The 20,463-nt window shown below is 41.6% G+C and overlaps 2 protein-coding genes across 3 annotated transcripts; both read left to right on the forward strand.

The window, feature by feature from the left end:
* The first annotated feature begins 1,698 nt into the window (after positions 1-1,698).
* LOC123376836 (G-protein coupled receptor 55-like) lies at positions 1,699-2,694 on the forward strand. The gene has a single exon (XM_045029078.1). The coding sequence runs from the start codon at positions 1,699-1,701 to the stop codon at positions 2,692-2,694; it is 996 nt and encodes a 331-aa protein (XP_044885013.1).
* Positions 2,695-8,820: 6,126 nt separating this feature from the next.
* LOC123377899 (tubulin alpha-3 chain) lies at positions 8,821-20,171 on the forward strand. 2 transcript variants are annotated; one of them, XM_045031239.1, is made up of 5 exons: positions 8,821-8,952; positions 10,769-10,991; positions 14,847-14,995; positions 16,504-17,184; positions 19,785-20,171. In XM_045031239.1, exons 1-5 carry the CDS (start codon positions 8,950-8,952, stop codon positions 20,079-20,081), a joined length of 1,353 nt encoding a protein of 450 aa, XP_044887174.1. In that variant the 5' UTR covers positions 8,821-8,949; the 3' UTR covers positions 20,082-20,171. The 2 variants fall into 2 exon arrangements, with proteins under 2 accessions (XP_044887174.1, XP_044887175.1); XM_045031240.1 differs by lacking the exon at positions 8,821-8,952 and adding an exon at positions 9,520-9,591.
* The last annotated feature ends 292 nt before the right edge of the window (positions 20,172-20,463 follow it).

Raw genomic sequence — 20,463 nt, forward strand, 5'->3', positions numbered from 1 at the left:
CTTGTTGCAAGGCTACATCTAGCCTAATACTTCTTGTCTACAGACACTGAGTCAGCATGGGGTTAAGTTCTGGGCCCATAAACTGTGAGCAATGCACACAGGTTTACAGACCATCTTCCTCTGCTCACCCTCTCTCTTTATACAAAGGTCACATTGGATTAACATTTCAGAAACATGGGGGAAACTGCACACTAGTTTTTGTGCAAAAGTTAATGCATATACAGAGAGGCTTTACTAATTTTGCAAATACATACAGGGCCCATATGAACATCAAGAGCAAACCAGTACTAGTCCGCCCAAACAGAAACACAGGAAATTAAGTTAGACATAGACATCCGTAGGAGTACAAAAATGCCACTTGTAGATATACATGGTTTTATAACAATGATTTCAGAAAAATAATAAATTTACACAAATTAATTTAAAAACAGTTGCACCAAACCCTTTGGTTTCCCTCTGCAGGTAAGTGGGGTGTGTTTGGTTAACACTTAGATTGAAACATTCCTTTACTACAAACATCCATTTTTTCATTTACAGATCTTTTTGCAAATATTTTAAAACATCTTTTTTCTTTCTTTTAACTTTAACTTTTTCATGCTTTTAGCTGTATTTCTTTATCATTTCTATGGGTTGTGCTGCTTATCAGTCTATTGGTTTCCCTGCCTAGGTAAGGTGGGCCTTTGGGTCGGGGTTCAAGTGGCAATAGGGTTAGCCCAGACCCTGAAAGAGCAACAGTTTAGCACTATTTCCAAGACATCGTCATTTCCCGTGAAATCATAGCCAATTACATCACTTCTAGTGAGGATGTCATCCTTATCTTCTCTCTCCATCAGTCTCATTTTGTCATAAATTAGGGGAAAGATACTACTATTGCATGATATGAACAAACATAACTGAGAATCTGGTTTCCAGTGTGAATACCTGAAATTTCAAGTTAGAAATTTGCTCTCTATGAATATTTGCTGATATTTTCTTGAAATTGGTTATTTCCATCAATTATTCTACTAGTGAATACATTCACTAAAATATTCAAAAGGAAATTTACACAGTGGAGGTTATGAACAGAACTGAAATTAATTTTGTTTTTGTGATTTTTTACTCAGTTTTCTGAGGTATTCACTCAGCTCTAGTTTACCTTTAAATGAAGAACACTTAATATCTACAATAAGGAAGTTAGGTGCCTATGCTCTTTGAAAATCCCACGAGGCATCTAACTACATTTAAGCACCTAACTACATTTGAAAATCTGGCCCTAAGTCACATTTTCAAACATTAATGAGACTGGGGCATTTAATATGCTACAGCAGCACACTGCAGTGCTGCAACTGTACCACTATAGGGCTTCAGTATAGATATGCACTACAGCGATGGGAGAGGTTTTTCTGTCACTGTAGTTAATCCATCTACCTGAGAGGCAGTAGCTAAGTTGACGTAAGAATTCTTTTGTCAACCTAATGCTGTCTACACCAAGGTTAGGGCAGCATAGCTACATCTCTCAGGGGTGTGAATTTTTCAAACCCTTCATAAATGTAGCTATGCTGATGTAAGTTTTCAATGCAGACCAGCCCGTAGGCACCTAAGTCATTTTTGAAAGTGACACGTAGCCACTTTTGAAAATGTTTACCCTTTAATATGTTATCTATTTGGAATATAAGAATATAGAGTTGTTTAATCTTCTCTGTATGTTTTAGAAGAGAAATGCATGCCAATAACTTCAGCAAGGAATGCGTCTTTGAGCATGTTGATACCATAATGAAATATCTCCAGCTGGTGATCTACATACCTACTTTCATTCTTGGTTTGATTCTTAATTTGCTAGCCCTATGGGTTTTCTGCTGCTTTTGGAAGAAATGGACAGAATCATCAATCTACATGATAAACCTTGCTCTTATGGATCTTCTTGTTCTTTTCTCTCTTCCTTTCAAGATGTACTACTCCATACATGAGGGGCGGTCGTTCTTGTGCACATTTATGGAATCTCTCTATTTTGTCAATATGTATGGAAGTATTTTCCTTATTGCCTGCATTAGCTTGGACAGATATATTGCTATCAGGCACCCTTTAAAAGCTAGGATTTTCCGATCCCCTAGGAGGACAGGCATGATATGCTGCTGCATTTGGGTTATAGTTTGGCTTGGCAGCATCCCCATACATAACTTTAAAAACACTGACAAGTTCAGCTGCTTCCACAATATGTCAGAGGAGACATGGAGCATGCCAGTCATCTTTTCTGTTGAAATCTTTGGATTTCTCATCCCATTTACTGTGATGGTTTATTGTTCTGTTAAGATCATCCAGACTCTTCTAAAATATAACAATCAACAAGAAAAGAGAGATGAGCAAGTTATCAGTGTATGGATCATTGCAGCCAATCTCATAGTGTTCATGGTTTGCTTCACACCAGTCCATCTGGGGATCTTTCTACAGTTCCTGGTAAAGCGGAACATCATTGTGGACTGCAGTGTAAAACAAAGTATCAGCCTCTTCATTCAGCTGGCGATGTGTTTAGCCAATGTCAACTGCTGTCTGGATGCCATCTGTTACTACTTTGCTGCAAAAGAGTTTCGCAAGAAAACTTACTTCAGGGATTTAGCAAAACCATTTTCTGTCTCTCAGACTAGTGCTGGACAATTGAACTTCATGCTAGAGAATAATGTCGTTTCCTCAGATAAAACTTGTCAAATAGATTTCTGACAAAACTGAAGTTTATTGCTTTGAAGTAAGATTACCCCAGTAATCTTGTATGTGTGCATGCATGTATTTGGGGGGAGTGACAGAATGTGGGCATGCATGCAAATGTGTGTGAGAGCGCATATAGACATAGAAAAATATTGTAAGCATTGTAAAACTGAACATCTTTCTTTTCTTTGAAACAAAACAAAAGAATGTAAAAAAAAGAACAAAAACAAGATGGCTCAGAGGCATAATAGGAAAGAATTTTGTCATCTCAAACTGTAAAATGTCTGTTAAAAATCTGAAATAAACTTACTAAAGTAGAAGAATCCTTGTAGTACAAGTGTCCACTGAAATCACTCATTCACCCCAAATCCACCCTTACTGAAATAAACAAAAACTGTTAGGGATGGATCAAAAGCAGAACTATTTATCTGAAGGTCTTCTCCATCTTTGGAGGTAACTGTGTGCACAAATTAGGCATGCATTTTGAGTGTGCAGTTGTGCACTTGGCTTATTAAAAAACCACAACTTAAGAGTCCAGTCAAAATGTAGTCATCATGACCACTATAAGTTATCTGGTCCTGGCTTCTTATAGTGACAATTTTCAGAATATCCAACAGGAGTAATACTAGTTTGGGATTTGTGAATGTTTCATTATCAGAACTTTTCAAACCAGCATGGGATGTTTTTGCAATTTTGGCATGTGAAAAAATGAGACTAGTGCTCTGATTGAAACACCATATAAAAGGAATTGTGGCATAATCTAACGTATTTATACTTAAGGCAAAGATATAGAACAATACATACAAGAAATTTGCTGCCTGCCTTTGCATTGTTTAATTTTGATAAGAGTATTATAAAGGCATATGACTCATGCTGCTATAATCAAAGGGACTTTCAGTGTTTAAGTTATGGCATTTATTTTTCATGACCTTTTAACCCCATCATAACAATTTGTTCTTCCTGACTATTCATATAAGAAGTTTTTAGTCCTTGGAGTAAATCAGTTTTTTTCAAATTTGAAAATAAATTGATTTCCCTAAAAGGGCACAATTGTGCTGTTTTTAAAAGAAAATTGTATAGGCAGTTGATCAGTTGTATTGACTAACTGGATGCATGCTGCAGCTGTGTTTATTTATGCCTCTATCAGATGCATATATGTTTGACCTAAGATGTGTTAGCCAATACTAGGAGAATGACTATAACTAATACCTACAAAGAGCTCTGTTGCACACAAAGGGCTCTATTGTAACTTTCATTTGGGGCACATGGGAGAGCTTCTCTGCAGTGGCGGATCCCAGAGATAAAATGTGGCTTTCTTTGCGCTGCAGTTTCAGAAACTCATATTCTTGAGGATATTATGAGTCATTTCTGTCTGCATCAGCTATGTTACTTAGTGAATTGTCAGCTAAAGATTTTTGTGGGCAATAGGGTAGTCTTATTTTTTTTAAATTAATACATATCTTTATTTTAATTATAGATTAGAAAACCATATCTTCTTTGAATTTCTTGGGATGACTCTCCAATGTCATAACACTTGTGGGCTCTTTTGCATCCTTCAGACTGAATTACTGCTTTCAGTGCCTGTACTGGACATTTTCTTTTGAAAATAGTTTAAAAATTAGTCAGATTGCATTCTCCATGATGAAAATGGGGACTCACAATTGTGGAAGTAGAACACAATTGAATCACCAGAAATAAACACACAAGAAGGGAAGAAGAGGCCACCAACTCCACAAATTTCAGACAACTAAAAAAATGGAAAATAATTTCTAACTCTATAATTTCCTTCACCCTATCCACTTTGTTCCCTGAAAAATCCCATGAGTTCCATCACTCCTCTTTCATACTATGTAATTATCTGACAACTTATATTACAATTTAAATAATTTAGCACTCTTTTAAAATAAAACATAACATTTAAAAAGTTACAGTCATAGAACAATATTGATCATTCTTTAAAAAGTTTTGTTTATTTTGAAAATTAAATTGAGAACCATCTGTATGAAAATTCATTTTTTGTTTTTTCTTCAAGAAAACCTTCCTAAGTGTTGCTGATTTAAGTAGCAAAGATACTGGAGGCTCTTTGTAACTAGGAGCAGCAAAACTGAAGAAATTCAGTGTTTCTCAGGCTAAATAAATAAATAAAATCCTCTGGCAGTCAGGAAGGACAATCTCTGATGCAAGGCCACTGATCAGAGCTACTGCATCTGGTGTCAGAGCCACTGCAGAAGGGTTCTGGTTAGTAGATGTTTGTTTTTTTCACTTATCACCAGAGTAGCAATACCTGTTAGGTTTAAGGGGAATAGGTGCACAGATTCAGCAGGCAAAGGAAGGAAATATTTGGTTGTTCTCACAGTTACAGGGAGAATCTTAACTTCCAGAGCCTGCCAACACCAGAAAGAGGACAGGCTGGACATCCATATATTCATACCACTGGCCAGAGAGTCCAGGTTGCGCTCTGTCCCTCAAATGCAGATGAAAGTATGCAGGGTGCAGAAGTCCATAATCAGAGGACCATCTTGAGGAGATTAAGAGAACTCTATGTACAGATGTGCAAGGATTGTGGTTCTATCTGTAGTGAGAATTCAATTTAATTTTTTAAATTAAAAAAATTGTGGTCTACCTCAGAAAATTGGCCATAAAAATAGCATCATGGGATTGTGTCTGAATGTTTTGCTGATCAGATTTGCTCTATGAATAAAAATATAGTTTTCCTAATTGCTAGCTGTACAATTTCAGGGCAAGATCTGAAAGTCAGGCTGGGTTATTTCTTTGTTATTCCTGATCATCACCAATAAGAAAGATTTTGCTGACCCAAGATACTTTTATATAACTCCCTTGTCTTCAAATTATGTCTTCAGTCACACATGTAGATGAAAGCAGCATGTGGCCTGGATTTATTCAGAAATTCATAGCAGTGCTGAGTATTTATGACAAACAGGAGTTTAGAATAGTCAAATCTTTTCATCACTAACTTAAGCAGATCTGGTAGTACTCTTCAGCAAGGAGATGCCATTTTGGCATCATCACTTTTCAGAGATGAACTGTACTTTTAGAAAAATAAAATCAAGATCAGTCTTTGTAGCTAAACTTTCAATTGTTTTAGTTATTATCTTGAGTATAGCTTCCTTTAAATTGTTGTTAATTGTTGAAAATCTTATGAAAAAATAAAATAGAGAAGCTACAACCCTGAAATCTACAACTACTATTTGTAAAGTTTTGTAGTTGTGTGTGAGTTTTTTTCTTTTCTGCTTGAAGCCCAGACACACCATTTCCCATTTTGCAGACAGAGACAAACGGAACTGGCTGCCCACAGTAACCAGCTGAGGTCAAGACTCAGAGGCAGACTAAAAAGTACAAGAACACCTCTTTTGCTCAGCTCAGCAGTCTGAAAAGTTGTAAGATACACTTTTGAATAAACTTTGACATTAAAAACAAAAAAACACATTGATCTTTCTGAGTCAATGCTTTTTGCCATTTGAACTTTCAGGTTGCTCTGAGCAAAATGAGAAGAGCTTTTCCCTCTAATGTTTATTCCTAACACATTCTGCCATATATAGTCACACAAGGAGTCTTAAATTCTTGCACAACAGAAACTCCCACTATGGTCCGTGCCAGACGCATTAAGATGTTAATAAAGTATTATCCAGATGAAAAAAATCAGGTGGTGACAGAAAAAAAGTAAGGACCCATTTAAAATTTCACATTTTCAACTCTGCTTTCCTCTGCAATCTTGAATAAAAGTTGATTCAAATAACTAAACACTTTAATAACAGTCTGTATTTGATCTGAATTCTTTTGAATGAGATACTAGGTGCTTGTGTTCAGTTGGTTTTATCTGTCATGACCCGACTCCCCCTCAAGTCCTTTCCAGTGTCACTGCATTCCAAGATACAGTCCCCACATCTTGTAAGTGTGACCTACATTCTTTGTTCCTAGATGTATGACTGTAGCATTTGGCTATAAAACATAAATTGTAAAAATGAGCCCACCTTTCTCAGTAATCCAGATTGGTCCATCTCACTGACCTGTCCCCAGCATTATTTACCACTTCACCAGTTTGTTTCATCTACACATTTTATCAGCAATGATTTTATATTTTCTTCCAAGCCATTATTAAAGATATTGAATAGCATAGGATCAAGAATAGATCCCTGTGGGACCCCACTGGAAACACCCCGAATGGATGATGATTCCCCATTTACAATTACTTTTTGTGATCTATCAGTTAATCAGTTTTTAATCCATTTAAGATGGGCTATATTGATTTTGTATAGCGCTAATTTTTTATATTAGAATGTCATGTGGGAATAAGTCAAACATCTTACATAAGTCTATTATATCAACACAGTTACCTTTATTAACCAAACTTGTGATCCTGACTACCTAACCTCCTCTCCACCCATGTGCCATTCAACTGAGACACTTTTGCTGACTACTACTAGATTTGATAATCTGGGGGCAAGGTATTCTCAATGGAGGTTCCCTGACTCTAGAACTCACTTCATCAACTGGTCAAATGAGCCAAAGACTATTGATCTTCAGAACACAGTGAAAGGACCATCTATTTTCTCAGGTATTTCTGTCTGAGGTTGGTTATTGTGTTGAGGGTATATAGTTAATGGTGGATGACTTTCCATATTGACAGTAGTTAACAAGTATTTTTGTGATGGGTGCTTTTACAAGGTAAATAAATGTGTATAATGAAAAGTATTTTAGGCCCAAACAAGTGTATATTTTATGTGTAATATATTTATATTGCTACATTCCTCTCTTCTGTTCCTTAGGCATGCAAATTACATTAGCTTAATTCCTAAACTCCCTGCCTGATTCACCTCTGCATTTTATGATGGTGTAACTGACTTAATTCCACTACGCCATGCATGTGGTGAAACAGTGCTTTAAGGGAGGATCTACATTTGAGTCAAAGGATGGATATATTTTCCCTACCTAGCATCCTTCAAGCTGAAAGGTGCTATTACAAAGAGAGGGCAGAAACCTTTCTGTTGTCTTTGCTCTTTACACAACAATATGAGGAAACCACAGGCACACAAATAGGTTCCAAATAACCGTGTTTATTAACTCTATACAAACATGCAAGGCCTAGTTATGTGTTTAAGTAATTTGCTCCTTGGAAACCTACCAGCAACTTTTGAAATACAGAGTACAGTTAGTGCCAGTAGAGGGCTCACAACTATTTAAAGGTATACTACCCTGTTCCTAAAGGCTACAGCCATTAGTGTGAGAACTGTGTGGGAAGCCTCCCTTATAAAGAGTGGGTGGAGAAGGGAAATGTCACCATTACAGAAAACTTGAAAGTGTCTATTATAGAGGTGAACAGTGGCTATTGTTACACAGAAAGGGAAAGTGGCCATTACAGTTTGCTGATGGCGCCTTCTAGAGCCCAAGGCCTGCAAGGGGGGAGTGGTTGGATCTCAGAGGGTCTCAGAGCACTTCTGGCAAAGTTCAGCACTCTAGAAGCTGGCAGAGTCTCTCCCCTGCACTGGCCACTCTCACAGGAGGGTTGGGGAGAGGAGCAAGTAAAGGGACCTGCAGCTCAGCACAATTTCACCCCTTCCTCCCTTTCTATGAGAAAAACAGGCTGTCACCCCTGCAGCACCCAGCCTGGGGAGAAGCAGAGGAGGCGAAGAGCTTCTACTGGAGAAGCCTCTCCCAGCCTGGGAAGGTGGAGATGGGACCCTGCTGCGGCCCCCAGGCCTAGGAGAGGGGGGTGAAGAACTCCAGAGGTGAGGCTGGGGGAGGCTGAATTGAGGGGGGGAGCAAAGGGTCAGAACTGAGAGGGGGTGAAGTGATGGGAGCACAAAGAGGCTGAACTGAGTGGAGTGGGAAGGGGGGGCAGCAGAACAGATGGGGGGCAGGATTAATACACCTAACCAGCACACTGGGAGAGTGCGCAGACCTAATTAGAGCGGGCAAGGGCTCTTCAAGAATCAAGAGGGAAAGACCAAAAACACATCACAGGATTGTTGTTTTTAAAAAAAAAAACACTCATCACGTTTGGGCCAACGTTCCTTCTGAGACACGCCACCAACTGTCTCAGCCCCACGTGGCAGAGGAACGCGCCCAGCCAATGAATGGGTGGGGGCGGGGCGCGAGAGGCTGGCCGCCAACCAATGGGATGATACCGCGTGGAGACAGAAAGCGCGAGGCCAGGAGCAGCGCCGGTTAGCTGTTCACAGTTGGCGCGTCTTGCAGGCAGAGGTGGACGTAGACTCGCGGTTTTGAGGCTTCCCCCGTTTACGAGGCACCATGGTGGGGACCGGGAGCCTCGGGGACGCGGGGTTTGGACCACAGGGTGCCGCAGGGGCGGGTGGGGAGGGAGGGAAACCAGGCAGCAGGCTGGAGGGGAGCTGCCGGCAGAGTTGAGGGGATGCGCTGCGGAGAGGGAGGCGGGGCGGCCGTTAGGGAGCGCGAGAATGGGAAAGGGAGCGAGTTCCGTGGCCGTGAGGCGCTTGCGAGGCGAGTGAGGTGGAAATTGGGGGAGCGTGGGCAGTCAGTGGCACTGTAGCAGCGCGAGGGGAGTTTGTTGGCCTTTGGTGGTTGGCCCCTCGCCCAGGCAGAGGCGGAGAGGGAGCGTGGGTTGTGTAGCGCGCTGCAGCGTGGGAAGGGAGGACTGAGGCCGAAGCGGAGCACATGGGGAGGCTGCCGAGGGCAGAATGAGGGGAAAGCGCGCGCGCGTGGATATTTGCGCGCCAACCAAACCTCAGTATTCTGCGCTTCGGGAAAGTGCCCCCTTTCCCTCTGTGGGGAGGAGCGCGCGCGCGCAGCCAATCGGGGGCTGCGAGTCTGCCCGGCAGCCAATGGGGTTGTAGCAGGTGTGGCCTAGAGGCGGTTGGCGGGCGCAGTCCTGGAGCAGATTCGATGTTTTGAGCCGGAGTTTTTCGCGCCATGGTGGGGAGCCATTAGGGCAGAGGTCGCGAGGAATTGAAGCTGGGCTAGTGGTGTTGAAAAGGGGCCTGGAATAGAGTAGTGAGGGGAGCACTTGGGCGTGAAAGTTCTCGGGGAGATAAGGTATCTGGAGTGAATGAGGTGACAACTGGGGTGAAATCAAGGAGAATTTGAAGAGACAATGAAGCTATTGTGTGGCCAGGTGGAGAAGAAGGGGCACAGGCACAATGGAACCCATTTTTTCTCCCTCCCCCAACCTATTTACTCCCTGATACAGAGTCCGGGGCCCATTTAGCTGTTGGAGGAGGCTGATTTAAAGGTGCATGAGTGTGTGGTAGAGAAGTGAGTTATGGGATGATAGTTGTAGGATTAAAGGGTGCTCCTGAGCAGGTAAAGTGACATTCAGGGAGCTGAAGGATAACATTTCAAGATAGAGTAAGAAAAGGAGATTTGCTGCCCGGTGGGGAGGAGGGGGAATATTGCTGAGCAGGTATTGCTAAACGTACATGAGGTCTGTTTAGATTCAGCAGGGAAAGTTAAAGGCAGATTAGGAGATTTGGTTCAGGACCCTCAAAGAATCCAATAGTGGAGCCACAGAATAAAGAATTGCCAGGCAGATGACCAGAAGTAGATTAAGTGTTTATAGTAATTTTGATTAAGATAAGAAAGGATAACTTGTTGGGTAGATTCTGATACCCTTTATCTAATGTATCATTACACAAGAGATTGGAGGTTTTGGGGATCATTAATATACACATTTCTGCCCTGAGTATGTGATATTATTCAATGAAAAATAACATGCAAATTAAAGAAAGGTGTAAAGGAAGCTAACAGGAACACTTATCAACAATACTATGTATGCAGCATGCTGGAAGGGGAAGATGAGATAATACACTACTTGTACAACTAATTTCATTCATAAGGGTTAAAACTGGAAGATGGAGGAAATTTTGCACAATACTTTATTATTTAATCATTAGAACAATTTACCAAGGTTTGTGGTGGATTCTCCATCACTGACAATTTTTAAATCAAGATTGGATGTTTTTTCTAAAATATATATTTTTGGGGAAGGACTTTAGCCTGAGTTGTACTGGAGGTCAGATTAGATGATCACAGTGGTTCCTTCTGGGCCTAGAATCTGAAATGAATCTGTTCCCTGTTTTGTCCTCTTTTACAGCGTGAGTGTATCTCTATCCATGTTGGTCAGGCTGGTGTTCAGATTGGCAATGCATGCTGGGAATTATATTGTCTTGAACATGGAATCCAGCCTGATGGTCAGATGCCCAGTGACAAAACCATTGGAGGTGGAGATGATTCATTCAATACTTTCTTCAGTGAGACAGGGGCTGGTAAACATGTGCCCAGAGCTGTATTTGTGGACCTCGAACCAACTGTGGTTGGTATGTATACTGTATGAAGTTAAGAGATCTCTTACTTAGGAGTACTTCACTATAATTTGGTTTTCCATTTAGTTTTTCAAATGAAATGGGAACAGTCCACCTTTTAGATTGTGATAGTCTTAAATGGACACTGTAAACTTAAAAATACATTTCTGTCTGCATATTTTTATGGTTAAGTTAATAAGACTATTGTATTTAAAAGATGCTGAAATGTTTTCCCTTTTGTGTGGATAGCTAAGGTAAGAAAACACACCTTTTAAAAAAAATTAGGAAAATATGAAAATCCACAAAATATTGGTTGGGGGTTCGGGGCAGGTATTGTACTGGAAATTATATTGACTGACCGTTAAAGTACTTTCAACTCATGTAGTAAAAAAAAAATGTTTGAAATGCTGTTCTTCTGTACTTTTTAGAAACCATATGTCCTAAAATACTTTTGCTGCAATGAGTGTTTGCAGTTTATTTTGTCTCAAACATAACTGGGAAGATACACCATTGTAAAGACCTTTCATGAATAAGGTCGTTTGAAGTGCACTGGTGGCATATGAGGACCATGTAAATGATATCTTGTTTATCTGAAGGTGATTACTACAGTGCAGTGGTCTCCAACCTTTTTACACCCAAGATCACTTTTTGAATTTAAGGGCAATCCAGGATCTGCCCCGCCCTTTCTCCAAAGCCCCACCCCACTCACTCCATCCCCTCCTCTCTCCGTCACTTACTCTCCCCCACCCTCACTTTCACTGGGCTCAGGTAGGAGTTTGGGAGGAGATGCGGGCTCTGGGCTGGGGCTGAGAGGTTCGCAGTGTGGGAGGTGGCTTTGGGCTGAGCCTGGGGTAGGGGATGTAGGAGGGGGTGAGAGGTGCAAGCTCTGGAAGGGAGTTTGGGTGCAGGAGGGGGCGCCAGGCTGGGGCAGAGTGTTGGGGTGCAGTGTGTGGGCCCTGGGAGGGAGTTTGGGTGCAGGAGGGAGTAAAGGGGGTTGGGCTGCCGGAGGGGGTACAAGGTGCTGGCTCTGGGAGGGGTGTCAGGGCTGGGGCAAAGTGTTGGGGTGCAGGATGGGGTGGGGGTGCTGGCTCTGGGTGGGGGGTTCAGGGCTGGGTTGGGGTGCTGGCTCCAGGAGGGGGAACAGAGCTGGTGGTTGGGGTGCGGCCTCCCACTGGGCAGCACTTACCCCCGGCAACTCCCAGTTGGTGCAGCGTGGCTCCTGCTAAGGCAGGCTCCTTGCCTACCCTGACCCCACTCCACTCTTGGGAAGGGGCCAACGGGGTGGGGGGGTGGCACGAGGTTCCTTGTGTGCTGCTGCCCCTCTCTGCAAGCACCAACCCCACAGCTCTCATTGGCCACAGCTCCCCGTTCCTGGCCAATGGGAGCTGTGGGGGCGGTGCTTGCAGGCAGGAGCAGTGTCGGGAGGGAGACCCCTGCCGCCTCCTGCCTGCGGGACCGCGCTGGCCCCTTCTGGGAGTGGCATGGGGCCAGGGCAGGCAGGGAACCCAGCTTTGCCGCCGGAGATCACGATTGACCGGTTGGTGACTGCTGCTATAGTGGCTAATGGACCAATGAGCAGACCAGATTGTACCTTGAAATAAAAACAGTTTGTATTTCTAACACATCTTTCATTTGAGGATTTCAGGTTACTTTACAAAAGTGGGTAAGTAGTGTAATCTTCATTTTATAGAAGGCTTTCCATCTAAGGCAGGGGTGGGCAAACTTTTTGGCCTGAGGGCCACATCTGGGAATAGAAATTCTGTGGCGGGCCATGAATGCTCACAAAATTGGGATTGGGGTGCAGGAGGGGCTGAGGGATCTGGGGTAGAGCCAGAAATGAGTTCAGGGTGCGGGAGGGAGCTCTGGGCTGGGTCAGGGGGAGTGGGGTGCGGGGAGGGTGAGAGTTCTGGCTGTGGGTGCAGGTCCTGGGGTGTGGATGAGGAGTTTGGGGTGTAGGAGGGTGCTCTGGGGGGGTTGGAGGGCAGGAGGGGGATAATGGTTGGGGTGTGGGAAGGGGTGTAGGTTCTGGCTGAGGGTGTGGGCTCTTCGGTGGGGCTGAGGATGAATTTGGAGTGCAGGAGGATGCTGCAGGCTGGGATTGAGGGTTTTGAAGGGCGGGAGTGAGATCAAGGCTGGGGCATGAGGTTAGGAAATGGGGAGAGGCTCAGGGGTGCAGGCTGCAGGCAGTGCTTACCTCATGTGGCTCCCAGAAGCAGCGGCAAGGCCCCGCTCCAGGTCCTATGCATCGGGGCAGCCAGGGGGCTCTGCTTTGGACACTGCCCCCTTCCCAAGTGCTACCCCTGCAGCTCCCATTGGCCGTGAAGTGTGGCCAATGGGAGCTGCAGGGATGGCACGAGCGGGGCAGCGTGCAGAGTGGAGCCCCTTGGCTGCCCCATGCATAGGAGCTGGAGCAGGGCCATGTCGCTGCTTCCAGGAGCCGTGTGGCACGGCCCCCGAACCTGCTCCCCAGCGGGAGCTCAAGGGCCAGATTAAAATGGCTGGTGGGCCGGATCCGGTCCCCGGGACATAGTTTTCCCACCTCTCATCTAAGGCATAGAAAGGGAAAGTGACTTGATTAATGGTTAAATAGGTAGAACTTGTGTGTCACAGGAATGTTAGGACCCGATGCTTTCAGCCTCCTGGGAAGCACACCCTCATTTGGGTTATTTCTCTTGAGCTTGGCTTCCTAATTATTTTTTTTTTCAATAAAAAATATTTTTAAGGATCTTTATGGAACACATCCTTTGAAAAAGCAGCTTCTTAGAGCTTTACTGATACAGGAAGCATTGATTTCCTTTTGAAATGTCACTGCTGCTGTTTCTCCTTGCCATAAGTTGGAAATCACCACTTCTTAGCTCCTCCGGTGCCTTACCCAGCATCAATGCAGTAGTAATATGTTATTTTTAAAATCAGACTGAAATATAGCATTGGAAGCTGTTATAGGAATCCCATTTTGCCTTCCTCCGTTATGAAGATTAAGTACAGTGGCCCGGATGAGAGGAAGATGCACAAGTAGTGAGACAAATATAGGGGCAAATATAATTACCAGTTTTGGATCTCCTTGCTCCTATAAATCATCTAAGATTATCACTTAAAAAAGAAGAAATAGAAAAATCTTCTTTTCCCTTTACACAAATTACTTCCATCCTTTAAAATGCTATTTTTAAAAAAATTGTTTTACTGTTATCACAGCATGGTATTTCCTTGGTTTAATGTATATCTAACCGACTCCATCGCTTAGCATAACTATTGTCCTGCGTGCTCTCTAAAACCATTACATACTGTTTGATCTGCTTACAAAGTAATAAAAAACATCCTATTCTTAAAACCCTTCAAATAAACGAAGTAAAGTGAGATTTTTTTTCTCATTAGAATATGGAGCTGTGTGTGTGAGTGGAAGTACAAAGTAGGTGTATCAGAGTTTGCAGTTGAGGAAAATTGGGCTTTGTATCTCCCATTCATGTTAATAGCATCTTTTTTTTGTCCATTTGACATCTATGGTGAGCTACAGGCAAAGTTCAACTCAGTCTCTATCAGCTCAGTCTCTAACAGCAATCTAAAGGCATGGGATGGCTCCCAGAGTAGGTCCCAGTTTTCCCTGGTGGTCATAGGGAACATGGGCCACAACCACCTCTTTGTAGGTACATCATGTCTCCTGAGCAAAGGGACTGAAATTATCAGGGCTTTACACAAGAGATGTGTATGTATGTGTGTTCATAGCAGGGGAGGCTCTTTATGTCCCCCCATTCCTCTCCCCCAGTGCACCTACATAAGTGTCAAGTAAGATGTAGTGCTGAGGTAGCATGCCAAAATTATCGATAGAGAATAGTACAGACCAAATTTACATCTGAATATTTTGTATTTTTGTAGATGAAGTACGTACAGGCACTTACAGGCAACTATTCCATCCTGAACAACTCATTACTGGGAAAGAGGATGCGGCTAATAATTATGCCAGAGGCCATTACACCATTGGAAAAGAGATTGTTGATCTAGTGCTAGATCGCATTCGCAAGCTGGTAGGAGTTCAAAGAGCAAGATCAGTATTTAAAATATTTGCATCAAATCTATCTTTTGCCATACATAGTTGTGAAACTGAATGTTATGTAAATACATACATAAAACTGAAGGTTCTGATGTGTTTCTTGAACACCCAATGCTTTCTAGTTACAGAGTTTGTTTTGTGATTCCTTTCTTTGACTCAAATTTTATTGGCTGAACATTTTTCATCAATATTGCTTAAACACAGACAAATGGATATGAAATGCAGTATTTCTTTTATGAGAACCCAGTAACATCTGTTAGTGATTTCTACTCTAAAATTTTTGCAGATGCTAGTTGTATGCTACTCCTGGCATCATGAATACTTCTAGGGTATAATTTTCAAAAGCACCTAAATGACTTAGAAACCCAAATCCCATTTTCAAAAGAGATGACAAACTCTGTCTCTTTTGAAAATGGGACATGGGTTCCTAAGTTATTTAGGTGCTTTTGAAAATTTTACCTGTAATCTTTTCCAGTGGTAAATAGCTGCCCAATCCAATATGAGCCAAACATTGAACATAAATTCCCAGAACCTGAAAAGCTGTTGTGTGAAGTGATATTCTCAGCAAGGTGAGTTAACATTTCTTAAGCACAGTAAGCCAGCAATACAATTTCATTGCATTGACGTGCAGTCACAACTCTTTTGAATTGAACTGTCTTCCTATCACATGTCTTGCAATACAATTTCAACATATTAAAATCTTAGAACTACTTAAGAATGACTTAATTTAAAATCTAGGTATTTAAAAGTAGTTCTCTAATTTTAATTTACTGAAATTGTGTTGCGAGGCATGCATATGAAGGCATGGTTCAATTCAAAATGAAAGTAATTGCGTGAGTGGTTATAATGCTAAAACCAAAATTTTGCTAGGTGTGAATTTTTAAACCAGTTTACAAACACTGTGACAGTCTAACTGTAGCAGTACTTTTATATGCAACTAATAAAATAATCCTGCTTATGTTCATATCAACTAGAGTTTTGCTTTTGACTATACTAGAAGTATATTTGCACCCTAAAAATGCAGTTTGGTTTTGAAAAGTGATTCAGATTGACATAATAGAGTTGGTTTTTCTCAGCATATCAAATTTGCTTAATTTACATGTATATAAAACACCTTTTTCTAACTACCAACTCTGCAGCTTCTACTAGGAGAGTTAAATTGGGTTCTTCGTTACTTATATATCAGCATACCATCACAAAAAAAGTCTATACTGGCTATCTTTTGCCCCATTTATACCTGTAAAATCCCTTTGTTTTCAGTAAAGCTGCACAAATATAACTAAGGGCAAAATTTGGCCTTGCATTTGGGATTGGCTTAATTGTGTTAATACATGCAAAATAGAATAGAATCCGTTTACACTCACACAGCTGTGGGCCATAATTTGCTTTAATTTACAGTGATGCTAATCTGAATTAAGTCCTTTGACCTCAGTGACCACTTCTTCCCACTTTTGTGTGGCTTTTTTTTTTTTCCCCTCTTAGGCTGATCTGTGCACAGGGCTGCAGGGATTCCTCATCTTCCATAGTTTTGGAGGAGGCACTGGCTCTGGATTTGCATCTCTACTCATGGAAAGGCTTTCTGTTGATTATGGCAAAAAGTCCAAACTAGAATTTGCCATTTACCCAGCACCACAGGTTTCTACTGCTGTAGTGGAACCCTACAACTCCATCCTAACTACCCACACAACATTGGAGCATTCTGACTGTGCCTTCATGGTAGACAATGAAGCCATTTATGACATATGTCGTCGCAATCTAGACATTGAACGTCCTACTTATACCAACCTAAATCGACTCATTGGGCAAATTGTCTCATCCATCACAGCTTCACTGCGTTTTGATGGAGCCCTCAATGTAGATCTGACTGAGTTCCAGACCAATCTTGTCCCATACCCACGAATCCATTTCCCACTGGCAACATATGCGCCTGTCATCTCTGCTGAAAAAGCATACCATGAACAGTTGTCTGTGGCTGAAATTACCAATGCTTGTTTTGAGCCGGCCAACCAGATGGTAAAATGTGACCCTCGCCATGGCAAGTATATGGCCTGCTGTATGTTATACAGGGGTGATGTTGTTCCCAAAGATGTTAACGCAGCCATTGCCACTATCAAGACTAAGCGAACCATTCAGTTTGTGGATTGGTGTCCAACTGGATTCAAGGTATTTAGAAACTTGTCACATTGCTTAGTTTAGGAATTGTCAGTCAAACATTTAAAGGTAGTTTTCATACTACAATGCAGTAGTGTGCGCATTGTTGTACTATTCATATGTCAGGTTACATTTTAAATATGCATGAGTAAAGCCTGCAAAAATTAGTAGCTGCTTTCATAATTTAAATTTGTGATCAGAACTATATTTTTACAGGGTGTTTATTTTTATTTTTTTATTTTTTTTAAAGTCATAGCCTACTTTATTTATCTAAGTGGAATTACCTAGGAATGTGGCCATCTTTAACTAATGCACTCATGTGCATTTTCAACACAAATGCAAATTGCATAACTAAGCCAATTGGCGGGATTAACATTCTTAGATCCAAGTTTTTAAAGGAATATACAATAGAACAGGGGTTCTCAAACTTTTTTGTTCTGAGCTCTTCCCCCTCCCTAGCAATAAAAACTGCATGGCCCACCTGTGCCACAAAAACTGCTTTTCTGCATACAAAAGCCCGGGGCTGGTGTTAGGGGGTAGCAAGCAGGGCAGTTGCCTGGGGCCCCATACCACAATGGCCCCCACAAAGCTACGTTACGTAGGCTTTGGCTTCAGCCTTGGGTTGTGGGGCTGAGGGCCCCAGGCGGTGGGACTTGTGCTTTCTGCCCTGGATCCCAGCGAGTCTAATTCTGGCCTTGCTTGGTAGACCCCCTGAAACCTGCTCGAGGCCCCCTAGGGGATCCCAGACCCCTGGTTGAGAACCACGCAATAAGAGAATGAGTGCCTGTGTATTTTGTACCAGTGAATGCAAATACAGGATTTTGATCCACTTTTCTTTTCCACAGGGGTTTAAAAACTTTGCCATTCAAGGTATTAAGAAATGTAAATTAACCACAAACCCACTACCAACTGAACAAGTAACATCGCCTGCCCCTCACATACTACTTACTCTAAATAATGCTTCAGAAACACTTTGTCTATTGCCATAAACCACAAGTGTCTTTTTAGTGGATTACTAGTACACACCTCCAGATGATTATGGCAGCTGACTTCATCCTCCTGATAGTGCACAAATTACTTAAGAAGTATACTGTGGCCTGGCTATTGCTATTAGGCCAAGATTTCCTGACCCCTACCCCCAAAAAATTGGGTTTCTAAATCTATATTTTTGGTTCCTAAATACATGTAGTGTGTCAGCACTCTGAAAAATCAGAACGCTCATTAAATTAAGAACTGCTTGGTACTCAGGATTTTTGAAAATCAGGTCACTTATTTATTCAGGTGCCTGGATGGTGATGTAATCTAATAACAGGCTATTAATAAAAATCTTGCTCTGAGAATTTATCTACTTTAACATTTCAACTATCAAAGAGATTTTTTTTTTTTTAAACCATGTCTTTAGGGGAAGCAGATTATGAAATTGTAACATGGTTCCTTACCCAAGTCAGCATCAGGTTCTCAAGCCATGTCTTGGTTTACTTCCTTACCTATGTCAGCTTGCTAGTGGTCCACACCCAGCACCTGGTGGATGAATATTTAGCTGTCAAGCCAAATCAAGTGTCCATGCATTGCAGGGCACGGAAGACCAAATACAAAAAGAACCTTTTCAGGGTTCAATAGTCTTTAAGTCCACCCAGCCTCAGAAGTCTCCTTGGTCCTCCCCAGCCTCCGTTAGTAGTCTTCCCCACAGGGTCTGCCCTGGTGTTCTCTCCAAAACCCTGCAAATTGAACCTGGCATTTGAAAAGGAAGATGTTCTTTCTGGCTTATGCAGCATCACCTATAGAAAAGAGTGTGCTGACCAAACTACCCTTTACTTGTCCTTGACCCAACCCCGTTTTCCTCAGTGGTGTTACCCACATGTAATAGAATTTGGCCCTGTAATTGGGTTTTAGTTGATTCCGTTGATGAAGCACAAAACAGTATATAAACTAGCCTTTTCACTAGATGTGCTTAACACTGCAGGCTAATGAGGAAACAGTAATGACATCTTATAGTTTTCCCAGAGTAAGAAGATAAAGACTGAGCTTACAAAAGAACCCTGCTGGTTAAATTCATTTACTCATTCAACATTAAATAAAAGTCAAATGGTGTGACTCTTTCTCAGCATGAACAAGGGGGGGCAGAATCAGGGCTGTGGACAAAATTAGGTATTATGCTAAAAATACACATACTGGTTCTCAAAAGCTGAGAAGTTATGTGCGATGATGTTGCCAACTGAAAATGAGGTTGTGTTTAGTGTTTTTCTTAAAACTTCAGCTGCTGAAATCATGATATTGCATGAGAATTTCAACTTTCATTTTAAAAATACGGTTTTAGAGACTAGCTCAAAAATATGAAGCAAGTGCACACTAAAGTCTCAAAACAGGAGGCAGATAAAAATAACTCGTTAGTTTGATTTTTTTTTTAAGCCAATCTCAAGATTTTCAGGAGCTGGATTTAGGATTTTTGAACATTTAGCGTTGGCAATACTGCACCAGCACAGAGAATGGTAATCTCTCTTGCACAATATTGTCAGCATGTCTTAGTTTGCTAAATAAACTATGAGAAAAATAGAAGAAATGGACACTTTGAAATACTAATTTAAGGTTGCTGTTTTTTTTTCCCCTCAAAGGTGGGCATTAACTACCAACCTCCCACTGTAGTGCCAGGAGGCGACTTGGCCAAGGTGCAGCGTGCTGTGTGTATGTTGAGTAATACAACTGCTATTGCAGAAGCCTGGGCTCGTCTTGACCATAAATTTGATTTGATGTATGCTAAGCGTGCCTTTGTACACTGGTATGTTGGAGAAGGGATGGAGGAAGGAGAATTTTCTGAAGCCCGGGAAGATTTGGCTGCGCTTGAGAAAGATTATGAAGAAGTGGGTGTAGATTCTGTGGAAGCAGAAGCTGAAGAAGGGGAGGAATATTAAAAGATAGACTAAAGTCAGAAAATGTTTAATAGGTTTTTTTTTAATTCAGTTCACTTGTTTGGTTTTCAAATAAAAGTTTAAATGTTATAACATTTTTTTAATTTTTGTTTATTTACCAAAAAAAATTACAAAGCAGGAGTATTTTTAGGATAAACAATTAAGAAATAAAAAATACTTCGGAAGTACTTGTTAAGCAACAAGAAAAGGATATAGCCTGATGACAACATGGGGTTTTGTGCCAACCAAAATGTAAATAACCTAGAAGGTACATCGAAATGGTGGTTTAGCATGACCTTTGCTGCTTCTGAAATAAAATGCTGTGCATTTACAAATCTCAAAAGATGCAATTTAGCAACAGCGGATACCCAGCAGAGTGACTACT

The sequence above is a fragment of the Mauremys mutica genome, chromosome 9 (genome assembly GCF_020497125.1).
Source record: "Mauremys mutica isolate MM-2020 ecotype Southern chromosome 9, ASM2049712v1, whole genome shotgun sequence".
Lineage (NCBI taxonomy): Eukaryota > Metazoa > Chordata > Testudines > Geoemydidae > Mauremys > Mauremys mutica.